The sequence below is a fragment of the Paroedura picta genome, unplaced genomic scaffold, assembly GCF_049243985.1.
Source record: "Paroedura picta isolate Pp20150507F unplaced genomic scaffold, Ppicta_v3.0 Ppicta_v3_sca25, whole genome shotgun sequence".
Taxonomy (NCBI): domain Eukaryota; kingdom Metazoa; phylum Chordata; class Lepidosauria; order Squamata; family Gekkonidae; genus Paroedura; species Paroedura picta.
In genome coordinates this window covers 289,997-304,709 of record NW_027518622.1, presented here as the reverse complement: position 1 = coordinate 304,709, position 14,713 = coordinate 289,997, and the positions used below count along the sequence as shown (strand labels likewise).

General features: G+C 42.6%; 1 protein-coding gene across 3 annotated transcripts in view; it reads left to right on the top strand.

The window, feature by feature from the left end:
• The window catches only part of LOC143828404 (rho-associated protein kinase 1), a 90,134-nt gene that overhangs the window by 31,110 nt on the left and 44,311 nt on the right, over positions 1–14,713 (top strand). For all 3 annotated transcript variants that reach the window (XM_077318832.1, XM_077318833.1, XM_077318831.1), the window contains exons 8-13: positions 380–518; positions 7,892–7,983; positions 9,291–9,450; positions 10,084–10,150; positions 11,538–11,626; positions 14,157–14,205. In XM_077318832.1, coding sequence (XP_077174947.1) covers positions 380–518; positions 7,892–7,983; positions 9,291–9,450; positions 10,084–10,150; positions 11,538–11,626; positions 14,157–14,205 — 596 coding nt within the window. The remainder of the gene's footprint in view (positions 1–379; positions 519–7,891; positions 7,984–9,290; positions 9,451–10,083; positions 10,151–11,537; positions 11,627–14,156; positions 14,206–14,713) is intronic.

The window sequence follows — 14,713 nt, the reverse complement described above, 5'->3', positions numbered from 1 at the left end:
CTCAGGACCAATCATGGCTCTGCCTTGCTCTCCTCTTCCTCCTTGCTGCAACTTCTTTCACCTTTGGATATCTTCCACAGCCAGAGACCTGTCAGGGGTGGGGGTGATTCTCTGAGCCTCACGCAGCCATCCCACCGGTGGTAAGGGAGGAGGGGTGCGGGAGGGCCATCCCCAAGTTTCAGCATTCCTCGTCTTCCCTTCAGCCCTACCTAGCATACCTAGGTAATTGGCATTCTCCATGTACACTTATGCTCATTTCCCCTAGTCTCTAGTTCTTGTATAGGCTGAACTCTGATCTGTTGTTTCTTTTGCTTCCTTTAACTATTATTTGTTACCTAATTTTTCATTTCTCTCACTGTCTATATGTTTTTTTAAATAGGAGATACACCTTTTTATGCTGATTCATTGGTTGGAACATACAGTAAAATTATGAACCATAAGAATTCTCTAAGCTTCCCCGAAGATAATGATATCTCAAAAGATGCGAAAAATCTTATTTGTGCCTTCTTAACTGACAGGTAAAATAAAATGTACTTTCGGAGTCAAATTGTGAGTTTTGGGAAGATTTTTCTGTGGTGCACTTCAATTTTTAATAATGATCAATTAAAAAAAACCCTCGTAAGTTATAATGCTGTTAGACCAACTGTTCTGATAATAAAATATAGCATTGATGCTGTAATACAGCCTTTAAGAATACAATAAATGTATATGTTACTTTGGTAAATAGTAGGGGTGGACATGAACTAGTACACAAGGCTCAATTGGGCAGGAACTTGAACCAGAGCCCCTAAAATAATTGGGAAAAGGTACCTTCCCTTATTGAGCTTTTTTCTGGTCCACCCCTCAACTGATAGATTTAAATGGCTGCAAGGCATTTAACCCATCCATTTTGTTCTACCCAACACTTCCAAGTAGGGGGAAGTGAAACAGATCAGTTAAATGGTATGCAGCCATTTCAGCCTAACAGCCTGACAGGTACATCAGTCCACCTTTAGGCTTCAATGGTTGTGAGCCGTTTAACTCATCCGTTTTGCTCCCCCCCATACTTCCAAGAGGGTGAAAGCAAAATTAGCTCATAAAATGACTTGCAACCATTTCAGTCTAACAGTGGATGGACACATCCACCCTGATGTGAGGCTGAAATGGTCGTGATCTATCTTACTGGTGGGTTTTGCTTCCCCCTCTTGAAAATGTGTGGGAGCTAAACAGGTGGGTTAAATGCCTTACTGCTTACAGCCGTTTAAACTTAACAGCTAATCGGTGGACCTGCCAAGTTATTAGCTTAAAATGTCCATGAGACATTAAACATGTCTTTTTCACTACCCCCGTTATTTCACCAGTGGGTTTTACTTCTCCCCACTTGGAAGTCAGGGGGCAAGCAAAACCTCCCTATGAAATGACTGCCAGCCATTTGAGCCTAACAGCCTGGCAGGTCCACCTGTCAATTGTTAGGCTTAAATGATTGCTAGCCATTATATATTTTCATTGAACTCCCCTTTCAGTTCAAAGCAGGAGAAGGGAAACAGATTGGTTAAATGGCTGCTAGCCATGCATCCCTTCCCAGGCAATCTGCAGCCAGGAGAAGAAAGGGGCAGTCTGACCTGACTAATTTTATTTTGGAAAATTTCTTTTTGGTTTGGGAGCTGCTGTGAACCCTAAACCAACTCTGGATTTTTAGGTTCATGCCCATCTCTATTAAATAGTAATCATTTTTAATATTGATTAGGCATGTCCACTTAGCACACATTCAGTTTTATTCTTAAAACTAGCAAATAAGCCTGCTGCAGCCCAAATACAGTGGGTGCTAGCGGGGCTCTGGAGGTTGGTGGGGCGGCTCAGCGGCGTTGCAGGGCGAGTCCCCGGAGGGGAGGCCGGGCGTGGGGAGGGCTGTGAGCATTGGGCTGCTCGTCCTTGGGCCCCCCCGGACCGCAGCTTACCTGTGAGGCGACGAGGGAGTAAATGGCGGTGAGCTGGAGGGCACGGAGACAGTCGGCGGACCGGGTGTTCATGAGCGGGCGGGGCCAGTGTTGTGGTGGGCGCGAGCGCTGGCGGCGCCTCCGCCACCGGCTCCGAAGGTTCGTTGACGCGGCCGCCACTCCCATCCTGTGCGCAGCCGGCTGCAGCTGGCAGTGTGGGCCGGCAGCCGAGGTATCCTGTGTGCGGTCGGGGCGGGCAGCACTGCCGCTGCCGCGTCTGGCAGCTCCATGTGGGTCCCCGGGCCACTCCCAGCGGTACGCCCGTGTGGTGAGGCATCCTGCAGGCGGTAGCAACTGGTGGCCGGCAGGTGAGGCGTCCTGTGTGCGGGTAGGGTGGGCTGCGGCGCCACCGCCGCCATGTCTGGTGGCTCAAGGTTGCTCCGCAGGCCGCTCCAGTGTGTGCGGCCACACGGCGAGGCGTCCTGCAGGTGGTAGTGGCTGGTGGCCGGCAGGCAAGGCATCCTGTGTGCAGGAGGGGCGGGGCGGGCTGCGGCGCCGGCACTGCGTCTGCCGGCTCGAGGTTGCTCCGCGCCTCCCGATTTGTCAGTCCGGCAGCAAGGGACCAATTGCAAGCTGCGCTTTCTCCACCAGGAAGAGCAAACACAAGGACAAAGTTCAACCTTAGAAGGATTCGGCGCAGTCTCAGTTCAGTGAAGGGGACTCAAGTGTTGGAACACTGGAATCACCTCAATGCCTGAGCCCTGATTGCCATGTTGGTCCCAGAGCTAGGGTCTGATTGGGGACAGACTTGCACAGAAATCGCAATTTGAACTAATGGGGTCTCAGCCCTTGACATGGGACCCTGTGCAGCCCAAAGATTATACTCATTCACCGGTGTATAGGGGACAGTGGGATAGCCTCGTACGGGATGACGGGTTGGAATGCCCTTTCAGATTTGACCACATTCTTTGCCATAAGGGCAGAATGCCTTCCGGCTTAGAACCTCTAGAGGAGAGTCAGATGGACCATGAGATGAGCCCCAGTGTCACATCATTTTTGTCTCTGGATGAAATAGTTGGTGATGCTTCAAGGATTTCTCCTAGTGAGGATTACCACCTCCATGGGGACCAGCTTTTGATTGGTGAGAGCCAGCTTGGTGTAGTGGTTAGGAGTGCAGTCTTCTAATCTGGGGAGCCAGGTTTGATTCCGTGCTCCCCCACCAGCTGGGTGACCTTGGTTCTGACCGAGCAGTAATATCAGGGCTCTCTCAGCCTCACCTACCTCACAGGGTGTCTGTTGTGGGGAGAAGAAAGGAAAGGCGATTGTAAGCCACTTTGGGAAGAGAAAAGCAGTGTATAAGAACCACCTCTTCTTCTTTTAATGGCGAGGGCCTTAGGACTCAGTGTGTCTCAGATGTCCACCCCAAGTACAAGATCCTTCATAGATTATATTCCAAAACTCCAACATTTATAACCCTCTCAATTATCCAGGATCTAAGTGAGTTTACATCCACCTGTCTGTGCATCCACTACCCTCATTGGTAATTGTTGAGGGCATGCAAACCCACCTAAAACCAGGCCTGAATCTGGCTGCCACTGAGACAGAGTAGGCGCCTGGATGCACTGGACAGAAAAGCTTACTCTTCAGACACACTGGCCTTTAGAATCAGCAATTATCCAGTTACCATTGGTGGCCACCAGCTAGTTCTATGGGAGGGTTTGGGGAAATACCTGGAAGCCCTTCCTGAGGAACAGCTTGAGTTGGCACGATTGATACAGACTGAGGTCATTAGTACCTCAATGCCTTAATGTGGGGATGCACACTGTGGAGGTGGCTACTAGAACAATGACTTTGGCCATTATCATGAGGCATTATGTTGACGTAGGAATACTTCACTACTGGTTGAAGTCAGAGCTAAGGTAGAAAACCTTCTGTTCGAACAATCCATTCTGTTCACCCAGTCTTTGGACAAATACCTCTCTACCTTGAAGAAGAACCAACAGACAGCATGTGTTTTGAGTCTTGCCCAGCACAACAGTTCCAAGGGAGGTTCCAGCAAAGACAAGAAGGCTTAGCCCACTCCCTCCTTCAAGGTTCATGATAGTCTCCCTTCCCATATCCTAGACTGGGTTCAACCCTGTTTAATTGCAGAAAGCTGCCTGCGAGACAGATAGGGGCGCACAGCAGTAACAGACCCTGACAGAATAATCTCATCAGACTCAGACATTCTGACTGGGTGTGTGGTGGTGGTGGTGGTGGTGGTGGTGGTGGTGGTGGTGGGGGTGTAGCCAAAATTGCCCTTTAGGGACAGGCTGTGATTTTTGCATGGTACACACAAATGGATTCTGTCCATTGTTTCCTCAGGTTATTGTTTGGAATTTCTATCGGTTCCTAATTTCCAGTTAGGTTCTCAAGCTCTTAATAAGAATTTTATTGAATTAGACCTACAAACTTTGGACTTATTAGCCAAAGGGGGCATAGAAAGGGTTCCAGAGGGCCTTTCTTCTTGATGGCTTTTCTCCCGTGACTTGTTGAGAAAAAGGATGGAGGGTTTAGACCCATACTTTATTTAAGGGAGTTAAATATTTTTTTTTGAATTTTCTATGTTTTGAGTAGTTTCTCTTTTTGGAGTAGTTTAGTTTGTGTCACAAAATGACTGGTTTGTGGTCCTGGATCTAAAGGATGCAAAATTTCATATTATGCTCTGGGAACTGCATAGGAAATTTCTTTGGTTGTGTAGGGGTTCAGAGGTTTTTCAGTACATCATTCTGTCATTTGGGTTGGCTATGGCCCCCACAGGGTTTTATTAAATGCTTTGAAGCATTGGTATTTTTCCTTAGTGACCAACACATTACAATTTTCCCTTTTCTGGATTATTGTCTCCTTGTGGACACCTCCCCAGAAATTCTTGGACCCAAGTATCTTGGATTCTTGCAACCTGCTCAGGCTTATAGTGAACAAAAAGAAGTCCAAGTTTGTTCCAGATCAATCAGCAAAGTATTGGAGCTGTTCTGGGCTCCACAACTGCCTATATGTTCCTTCCTAGATATAGGAGAATAGTAATTGGTTTCATGGTATGACAGTTGGATTGGAACTGGTGAGGGTCTGTCCACTTCTTTCATTGCCTATTGGGTCTCATGGCCACAATGACTGCAGTGGTACCATATGCCAGATGGCATGTGAGAAGCTTGCAGGGGTGGTTCCTCATCTGGTTCAATCGCAGTAGATATAGCCTATTTAAGAAATTTTTTTGTCCAAAGAGAAACTGTTCGATCCCTGTATTGGTGATAAGGGGATTTAAATCTGTTTAGGGGAGTACCCTTCAGGATCTGGGTTCCCCACATGGTTCTAACTATAGATACTTCCCTGTTGGGCTGGGATGCACATTATGAAGGTCAGTCAATCCAGGGGCTTTGCAACTGATGATACAAGGAATGCCAAATCAGTCTGTTGGAGCAAAGAGCTATACAATTTGCCATGACAAAATTTGTAGATGTGGTTGCCGAGAAGCGTGTTCTGGTCAAAACAAGTGGGCACCTCCTCCCACCCCTTATGCAGAGAGGATCTCCAGACTTGGCAGTAGATGCTTAGGTTAGGGTCGGATCTGAGGGCTATCCACATAGAAGGAAAACTCAGTGTGGAAGCCAACAGGTTGAGCAGAAGAGGAGGCCTTTCTGACAAATGGTTCCTAAACCTGGTGTATCTAGGGTAGGTTTTCAACACTTGGGGAGTCCTTCTGTTCTGGCTATCAGGCTTAATCAGAGGTGTAAGATTTCAGCAGACATTCATCATGTTTGAAGATTAGTCACCAAGGCTGGGGCACAATGCTAGGGATTCAGTGAGGTCTCTTTGTCCCATCTGGCTGTTTTAGAAGCACTATCAGGAGAGTTGTCAGCCTGATCACCAACAGCTGGTTCTGAACAGAGGCAACCGCTAGACAGAGAGGCTTCTGCTGATCCCAGATTCTTGCTCCCTAGTGGAAGGGTCTCTAGGAGATCCCAGTACATATGGGCAGGTCTCCAAGTTCTGTGCATTCCCATCCCTCCTGGTGCTTCTACAAATTATATGGAAGCTATATATAGATCAATCTAATGCCATCCTAATTAGCACCAAAAATTATGGAAAGTAAATGTTTTGAAATTTGATGCTATGAAACACGTGTAAGGGTAGCCTCCCTTGGCACTTTCACAAGTCACTTATTTTGGATGATTTATAACAGAGAAACAGGACAAGAGTGGTAAACTCTTTCTATGCCCATCCATTAATGGGATTCTAAACAATGCAAATAGATGGGGAAGAAATGGAGATAGTGACAGATTTTATTTTCCTGGGCTCCAAGATCACTGCAGATGGGGACTGCAGCAAAGAAATCAAAAGACGCTTGCTCCTGGGGAAGAAAGCTATGGCAAATCTAGACAGCATCCTAAAAAGCAGAGACATCACCCTGCCAACAAAAGTGCGTCTAGTCAAGTATTCCCAGTTGCAATGTATGGCTGTGAAAGCTGGACCATAAGGAAGGCCGAGCGTCAAAGAATTGAGGCTTTTGAACTCTGGTGCTGGAGAAGACTCTTGCGAGTCCCTTGGACTGCAAGGCGAACAAACCGGTCAGTCCTAGAGGAGATCAGCCCTGACTGCTCCTTAGAAGGCTAGATCTTGAAGATGAAACTCAAATACTTTGGCCACCTCATGAGAAGGAAGGACTCCCTGGAGAAGAGCCTAATGCTGGGAGCGATCGAGGGCAAAAGAAGAAGGGGACGACAGAGAATGAGGTGGCTTGATGGAGTCACTGAAGCAGTAGGTGCAAACTTAGATGGACTCCGGGGAATGGTAGAGAACAGGAAGGCCTGGAGGATCATTGTCCATGGGGTCGCAATGGGTCAGACACGACTTCGCACCTAACAACAACAACAAGGAATGCAAAACATTTATTATAAACCCTGGCAAGAGGAACTTCTATTGAGAGATCTGATTTGGAGCGTAGAAAAACACCATGGTGAAGACCTGTCCCTCAATTCCTCTTTTTTTGTTTGCATTTTCTCTCACTGAAGAAGAAGAGTTGGTTCTTATATGCTGCTTTTCTCTACCCGAAGGAGTCTCAAAGTGGCTAACACTTGCCTTCCCTTTCCTCTTCCTACAACACACACCCTGTGAGGTAGGGGAGGCTGAGAGAACCTTGATATTACTGCTCGGTCAGAACAGCTTTCAGCCCAAGGTCACCCAGTCGGCTGCATGTGGGGGAGCTCAGAATCGAGCCCTGCTTGCCAGATTTGAAGTCTGCACTCCTAACCACTACACCAAGCTGGCACTGGAAATTGCCTTTTCAGTTTGAAAAATACTACTGCATACATTTGCATTTACGTGTGTTTGTAATACCAAAGTTAGTATAACTTGCTGAAAGCAGCATTCACATAGTTTTAATTTGTCATATCTGTTGAATGCTAAACAAGGTGCTATATGTGGGATAGTACTGATGCCCTTAGTGTTATTGTTTTATTATAGTCTTTGTATATGACAACAATATTTGTAGGTCTTTTTCACAAAGTATACATTTACATGTTTGTTTTGTTGTGATAGGAATTTAAGTTAATATGTTATAAGGCATTTAGTGAAGATTTTATGGTGCTGTTTGCTACTGTTACCCTGTTTTACAATTCATGCTTGTTTTAACTTTGGCAATTAAAAAAGTAGCATCTGATTAACCATGAACAACTTGACATTTTTGTATTCTGTTTCATTTGATTAAATTTCATATTATCTATAATTACAAATGCAAGTTTATTGCTTGGCTTTGGGGACCGTACAATAAAATATTTTAAAAGTAATTCCATTTTACAGTAAAATTAGAGTCCAGTAGCACCTTTAAGACCAGCAAAGATTTATTCAGGGCGTGAGCTTTCGAGTGCTTACTAGTCTCTGATTTTATTGTGCTACTTCAGACCAACATGGCTATCCTTTTGAATCTATCCATTTTACAGGGAAGTCAGGTTAGGTCGCAATGGTGTAGAAGAAATCAAGCGGCATCTGTTCTTCAAAAATGACCAGTGGGCTTGGGAAAATCTGAGAGACAGTAAGTATCTTTCTGTACAGAAGCAACTTGTAAATTTTTTTGTATGGCAAACAGTACATTTCAAATATCCTTAATGGAAAACACTTATTTGTCCGTAAATTATTCTATGGCACCTATAAAATTTAGTTTCCCCAAACAGCTAAAGATTTAAGAATTGTAGGGATGTGCATTCAGATATTTCTGGTTGAAATATATATATCCAAAACTATTGTATCACTCTTCATCAGATATATTCTGGTATCCAAAGCAATATTCTGGTTTTCCAGAATACCAGTAATCAGTGCCTCCAGGCATGTTTTTCTTCAATTTTATAAGTTTCCTAAGCAATGATTTTAGAAGGATCACCAGAACTATATGCCCAATCATTAGAATATTCTCAGAGCCCTTCATGGCTTTCTGATCATGGTCAAAGAGAATGAAAAACAAGCCCGCTGCTTGGTTTCATTTCAGTGCTAGAATTTTTGGTGCTGCTGTAGTTCTGGGCTTTGGTCTTCTGCTGTCTGCCTTCTTGTTCAGTATTAGGACATCCTCAGTGGACTCCATTTTAAAATATTTAAAGCTTTTCTGTGTGTCTTCTTTTAGCTGGGAGGTAGTGGCTGTCTTGGATCTTTTATAAATAGTTTTTAAAAAATAGCTTTCCTTACAAGGTTGGTTTCGATTGTCTAGTTTGATATTGATTCTTTTAGCATTTGGAGGTTTTTGGCCAGTGATTACTTTTGTGTGTTTGGCTATTGGCTGTTTGGGCTGAAGAATTTTTTCTCATAGGAAACAATAGAGAAAAGTAGGATAAGTGACATGAATTAGTGGTACAGATGAATGTAGGTTGAAATCAAGATGTCATGCCTTATATCATTAATTTTTCTACTCTCATTAGTGTACTAGAATAGAGTATTAGACACCTTTTGAATCTCTATGGTGCCATGGCCTTACATATATGCGAAAACTTTAGAAGCCTGTCCTCAAGAATAGAACTGATCAGTTGTGGCACTTCTGAAAATCAACTGTTGACAAACATTGAATTTTGTGGAAGTCCATGAAAATGAGTTTCTTTTTCCTCTTTAATTTGAAGCGACTTGTGTTTGCATAAAACTTTCTAATAGATACTTCTGTCAGTGAAATGAGGTCAAAGTTATTTGTTTAAAAGTTGATTTTTAATTTTTTGGAAAATAGAATTATTTTATCATTACTGTGCAGCAGGAATTAAATGTCCTTGTGATGCCCATTCATATATCATTCATCACAAATATAAAACTGTTTGAATAAACAGTTTCTAATATAGTAATTCTTGTTTGTACTGTTGTTGGTAGCTGTAGCACCAGTTGTGCCTGATTTAAGTAGTGACATTGACACTAGCAACTTTGATGATCTGGAGGAAGATAAAGGAGAAGAAGAAACATTCCCTATACCAAAAGCATTTGTTGGCAACCAGCTACCTTTTGTAGGATTTACTTACTACAGTAACCATCAGTAAGTACTGTCAGAACTACAACCTATGAATTAAAAGGTATTTGTATTTTTTAAACATGATGAAGGTAAAATCAATGAGATCTGGGGGAGATGTCACAAATGTAGCTAAATTCTTTACATGCCAAAGAATACAAAAATATTTTTACCTGCTGGTGGAAGGTAATGATTAAGAAGTACAGTTAAATTTCTCAGAGTAGGCTTTTTCAGAGCTACCACATTTGAGGGACAGTTTATTCTTGTTAGGTACCTCAGATTTCACCTGTTCACTGGTAACTTCAACTAGCAACTGTGACTAGTGAATAAGAAGGAGTGTTTAAGCAAGTGGGTAGACTTAATTCACATAATTGTTTAGATTTTTATTAAATGCAAAGAAGCACCTCATGTTTCATTATTGCATTAAACACTTAAAAATATAAGAACAATATATTCCGAAGGCCCAGAAGTAAATAGTCAAATAAGAAATTCTTCATGTTTATTACATTAGGACAGCTGGTTGAAGGGTAACATGCAAGATAATTAGTTTAAAAATTTTTCAAGGCACAGTGATTTTTTTCCCTTGAGGCAATTGGAAATACATTAAAAGGTTTTATTAAAAATTGTATTTTAAAAGTTTTATTAAAATTATGTTTGCAGGTATTTGTCCAGTTCTATGGCAAACTCTAATGACAACAGAGCAAGCACCAATGTAGATAAAAGTTTGGTATGTTTTTTTCTTGTTGCTGTGTTGACCTGATTTCTTTTAAAATAGATCAGTAGTCAAATGATCAAATGATTTGTGGCTGATTTTAAATTGGTCTCTTAAATTTGCCTTTTTTAGATATTGAAGGAAGTACAGTTTACATAACTTGTTTCATAATGTCTTGATATTCACTTCCCATTACAGCAGCACATCAGATCCAAAATAAACAACTGTTAATTTAATTGGTGATTGTACTGATTAAAATATATCTTTATGAATAGTGCACTAAATTTTTAATGATTGAATTGCTATTTGAAAATTGTGTCCTAGTTTTTCATAGGCTCTGGCCTTTTATACAAGTAATGAAAACCCCTTTAAAAACTTGAGTTGACTGGTGTAAAATAAACTGTATATCACTGATACCAGTGGTTCTTAACCTTTAAGTCATTGTTGCCCTCCAAGTATGCTTCCTTATCTGCTAGCATTCCTGGATGAAACTTTGACTTTGGAGCCTTTCCAGTCAGGCTTCCGTCCTGGTATGCCTGATGGATGATCTCCAAAGACAGCTGGACTGAGGCAGGTTTTACTTGATCTCACAACTTGATCTCACAAGGCTAGTTTTACTTGATCTCACAACAATGTTTAATGTGGTAGACTGCAAGCTTCTTGTTCACCACTTCATTGAGAGTGGGATTCAAAGGACTGCCCTTCAGTGCTGACCTCCTTTCTCCATGGTTGAGGACAGAAGTTTGCCATTGGAGACAACCGGTCACATCACTGCCAACTCCCTTGTGGGGATCTTCTCCCAACTATTTAACATCTTCATGCACCCTCTCTCCCAGATAGTTAGGATTTTGGGGTTTGGGTGCCACCAATAAGCAGATGACACCTAACTATATCTCCTGAAGAACAGTTGGCTGAAATGCCTCTCAAGCTCATTGGTTCAGTGCTTGGAGGCAGCCAGTCTCCTGAAACTGAATCCTTCCCCTATTTTGATATCATCTCCAGTCTGGGGTAGCTGGCAGAGGGCACAAAGGGGGTGGGGGAGTAGGGAGCAATATTTTATTGTTCATTTTATTATTGTAACTGCTTTTATTTTGCATATTTATATGTATTTGGTTCCTGTTTGTTTTATGCCACCTTTTTCTGAAGGCTTGAGAAAGAAATCTAGGATTTTACTCTCAAGGTGGTATGAGTTTTGTGTGCTAGCTGTCAGTGGCTAGCTGCAGTAGAAGCTACTACAGATAGAGCTGCCTAAAATTCTAATATTTCAGATACTCCCCATTTGCTTAGAATTTTTAAATACCGTTGCAGATTTGCTCTGTTAAGAATTACTGACTTAACCAGTCTTCTAAATTCCTGTAAATTATATCTCTCCTATTTTATATTCTCTACCTTATATTTAAAGCTGGAATCTCTACAAAAAACAATCTATCAGCTTGAAGAACAGTTACAAAATGAAATGCAGTTGAAAGATGAAATGGAACAAAAATTCAGGTGATTCCCTACATTATGTTTTCAAACCCATCTTTTGTACATGTAAATAGATAAATGCTTCAGGTTCCTAGGCATATGGGGGGGGGATGCATACGACTTGTATGTTTGAGAGGGGAGGTGGTTTGCACTTAAACTGCCATCCCTAATTCCTAGCTGACACCCACAATCTGCAGTCTTGCAAATGTAACTGTTGGTGGCCTGTGACTAGGGAGGGAAAGGTTTATGTGTATACATATGCATATTCTTCTATTCATAAAATGCTTATAGGAAGCTAGTGTGTCAGGGAGAGATTTGGCTAGAACCTTCCTCTAAAATGCTTATTTTGTATATGCAAGACACTTATGTCAGAGAACTGAAGTGCAGTATGAAATGGTCCAATGTAGTAATAACTATTTCACGTGAGAGTATTGGTAATGTATCTTGCAATATGTACTGTCATGCTGCTATTCCGAAACATTATACCTTGCTTTGTACTGGTAATGGGAATGACTAGGTTAATCAATACAGTGCTTCAATGGCATACATAGTCTATGCCACCACTATCATGGGGATTTTGTCATGCTCATCTTCGTGGTGTCTGTCCATTCCCACATGGGATTCTGCGGAATCGCAGGCCTGCCACGGAGAGGAGCTAGTGAGTTTATCTAAAGAAAAATACTTCCAGAAGTGCTGATTCCCATCTTTGTGAGGATTTGAGAAGACTTTTCCCGTCCCAAAGTCACATGATGTGGGAGGGGTCAGCACTCCTCCCTCTGTTCTTTTCTTGCCGCCAGCTGGAAAGGTTCAGCAGTGAGTTACTCTGCGCATCTTGTTCTGAGGTAAAATTTTCTGACAGAAATATTGGACTTTGACTTTTGGACTTAATTTGACTATGGCTTTATTCAAAAAATGTCAGGAATTTGATGCCAAGATGGCACAGAATGATAATCACTGTCTGTTTCCTGTGCCTTGGAGAAGGACATGTAACTGGAGCCTGTCAAGCTTGTAAAAAGATGACTCCTAAGACGAGAGATGGAGGGCTTAAAGGCTGCATTATATGAAAAAGCCTTAACTGCCACTAAGAACACGTCTGAGGGCACCTCTGGGAGAGAAAAGATCCAGGTCACCATCCTTGATTACAGGTTTGGCCCTGGACAAAAGACCTACTGGGGAGTCCTCTGTTCAACAGTCTGTGTCAGAGCCCCCTTCTAAAAAGGAAAAAAGGAAATCTAAAAATGGCAGAAAAGGCTGTATGCCTACCTCTCCAGCTTTACCAGAGGCCCCTCAAAGCTGGCGCTCACCTTCACCTTTGGGTCAGGGCATGCCGCCCATTCCCCTGATGCTGATGGCGTCAATCTTTAATGCCATTGATACAACTGACCGCATGAGTGAATGCGGTAGATCTCGGCATGGATCCCTTGACGTCGAGCCGACCCAGAGTCATTTGCGATCAGCGATTACTGAACCTCTGGGAGCCGATGCGGGAAGTGGGAAAGCTCTCAGAGTCAGAGGACAACTTAATCCTGCTCCCTAGGCGCCACAACCGTCGCGCAGGTTTGTTAGTGGATTCGTCAGACGAACAGTCGATGTCGTGGATCTGCTGGTCGATGTTGAACAGGCTTCTATGAAGACGAGCCTTCTACATCTAGGTACGATCATCCAAGGGCTTGATGCCGTATCAACAATGAAGACTTGGATAGCTCCAGTGTCAAAGCCCAGATCCCAAGAGATATTGATATGGACTCTGATGATTTTTCATATGTGCCGCCACCTGAAGTAGTTGGAGACCCCACTAATTTGTCTCCAACAGATGATTTAACAGATGATTCTTAGGAATGGGCTTTGCGGCTAGTTATTTAAATAAAGTATACCCACACCTACCTCCAAGGTGTGTGATCTTGCTAGAGTCCCATGTAGAAGAAGAAAAGAAGAAGAAGAGTTGGTTCTTATTTGCCGATTTTCCCTACCCAAAGGAGGCTCAAAGCAGCTTACAGTTGCCTTCCCATTCTTCTCCCCACAACAGACACCCTGTGGGGTGGGTAAGGCTGAGAGAGCGCTGATATCACTGCCCTGTCAGAACAGTTTTATCAGTGCCGTGGGAAGCCCAAGGTCACCCAGCTGGCTGCTTGTGGGGGAGCGCAGAATCGAACCTGGCATGCCAGGTTAGAAGTCCGCACTCCTAACCACTACACCAAGCAATTCTAGTCACTGCCACATCATGTGATTTTGGGGCAGGAAAAGTCTCTTCAGATCCTCACAAAGGTTGGGGTCAGCACTCCTGGGAGTGTTTTTCTTTAGATAAACTCGCTAACTCCTCTCCGTGGCAGGCCTGCAATTCCGCAGAATCCCATGTGTGAATGCACAGAATAACACTCTATGAATAACAGTTACAGGTAAGTGCAATCTTGTTTTCATAGGACATTGTAGTTCTTTACAGCATTGTCCATGTTCTCATGGCTTTGTCTGTGTTTGATATTTAATTTCATATTAGAAATACTGAACAGAAATATAAAGTAAGAGCTGGTTGTAAAATGATTTTAATTTTTTGTAGAACTTCAAATATTAAACTCGACAAGATAATGAAAGAATTAGATGAAGAGGTAAGTAGAATTTTCTGTATCACATTTTAAAAATTATTTTAAAATCTTACTTGTATATACAATTTACACACTGAATTGCATAAGATGAGCAGGAAAACATGCATCTGTTTGCAGGCATCGGGGAGGGTGGTATGTAAGTACAATTAATTAATGAATTAATTAAAGAAGGAAAAGTAATTTTGGAAAGTAGTAGTCTTGAGAACATGCTAGTTAAGAAATATTGGATTTGAAGATGCGAAAGTGTTAAGAGACAATATTGAATACAAGAGTTTAGTTATATCATAGGACACTGTCTAATCCAGTGTGTTTTTTTAACAAATGCTTCTTACAAGCATGCATGAATGTAACTGCTTTCCCATTTTCTCTCAGCATTTGGTGTTCAAATGAAATAAAATTAACTTAGAGGCCTGAACATGGTTAATATCAGTTGTTAGATCCATGGGGACAGATGAAGAATGTTCATTGTGTGTTTTTGTACTGCAATTCTTTGTCTACTATTTTCATGATT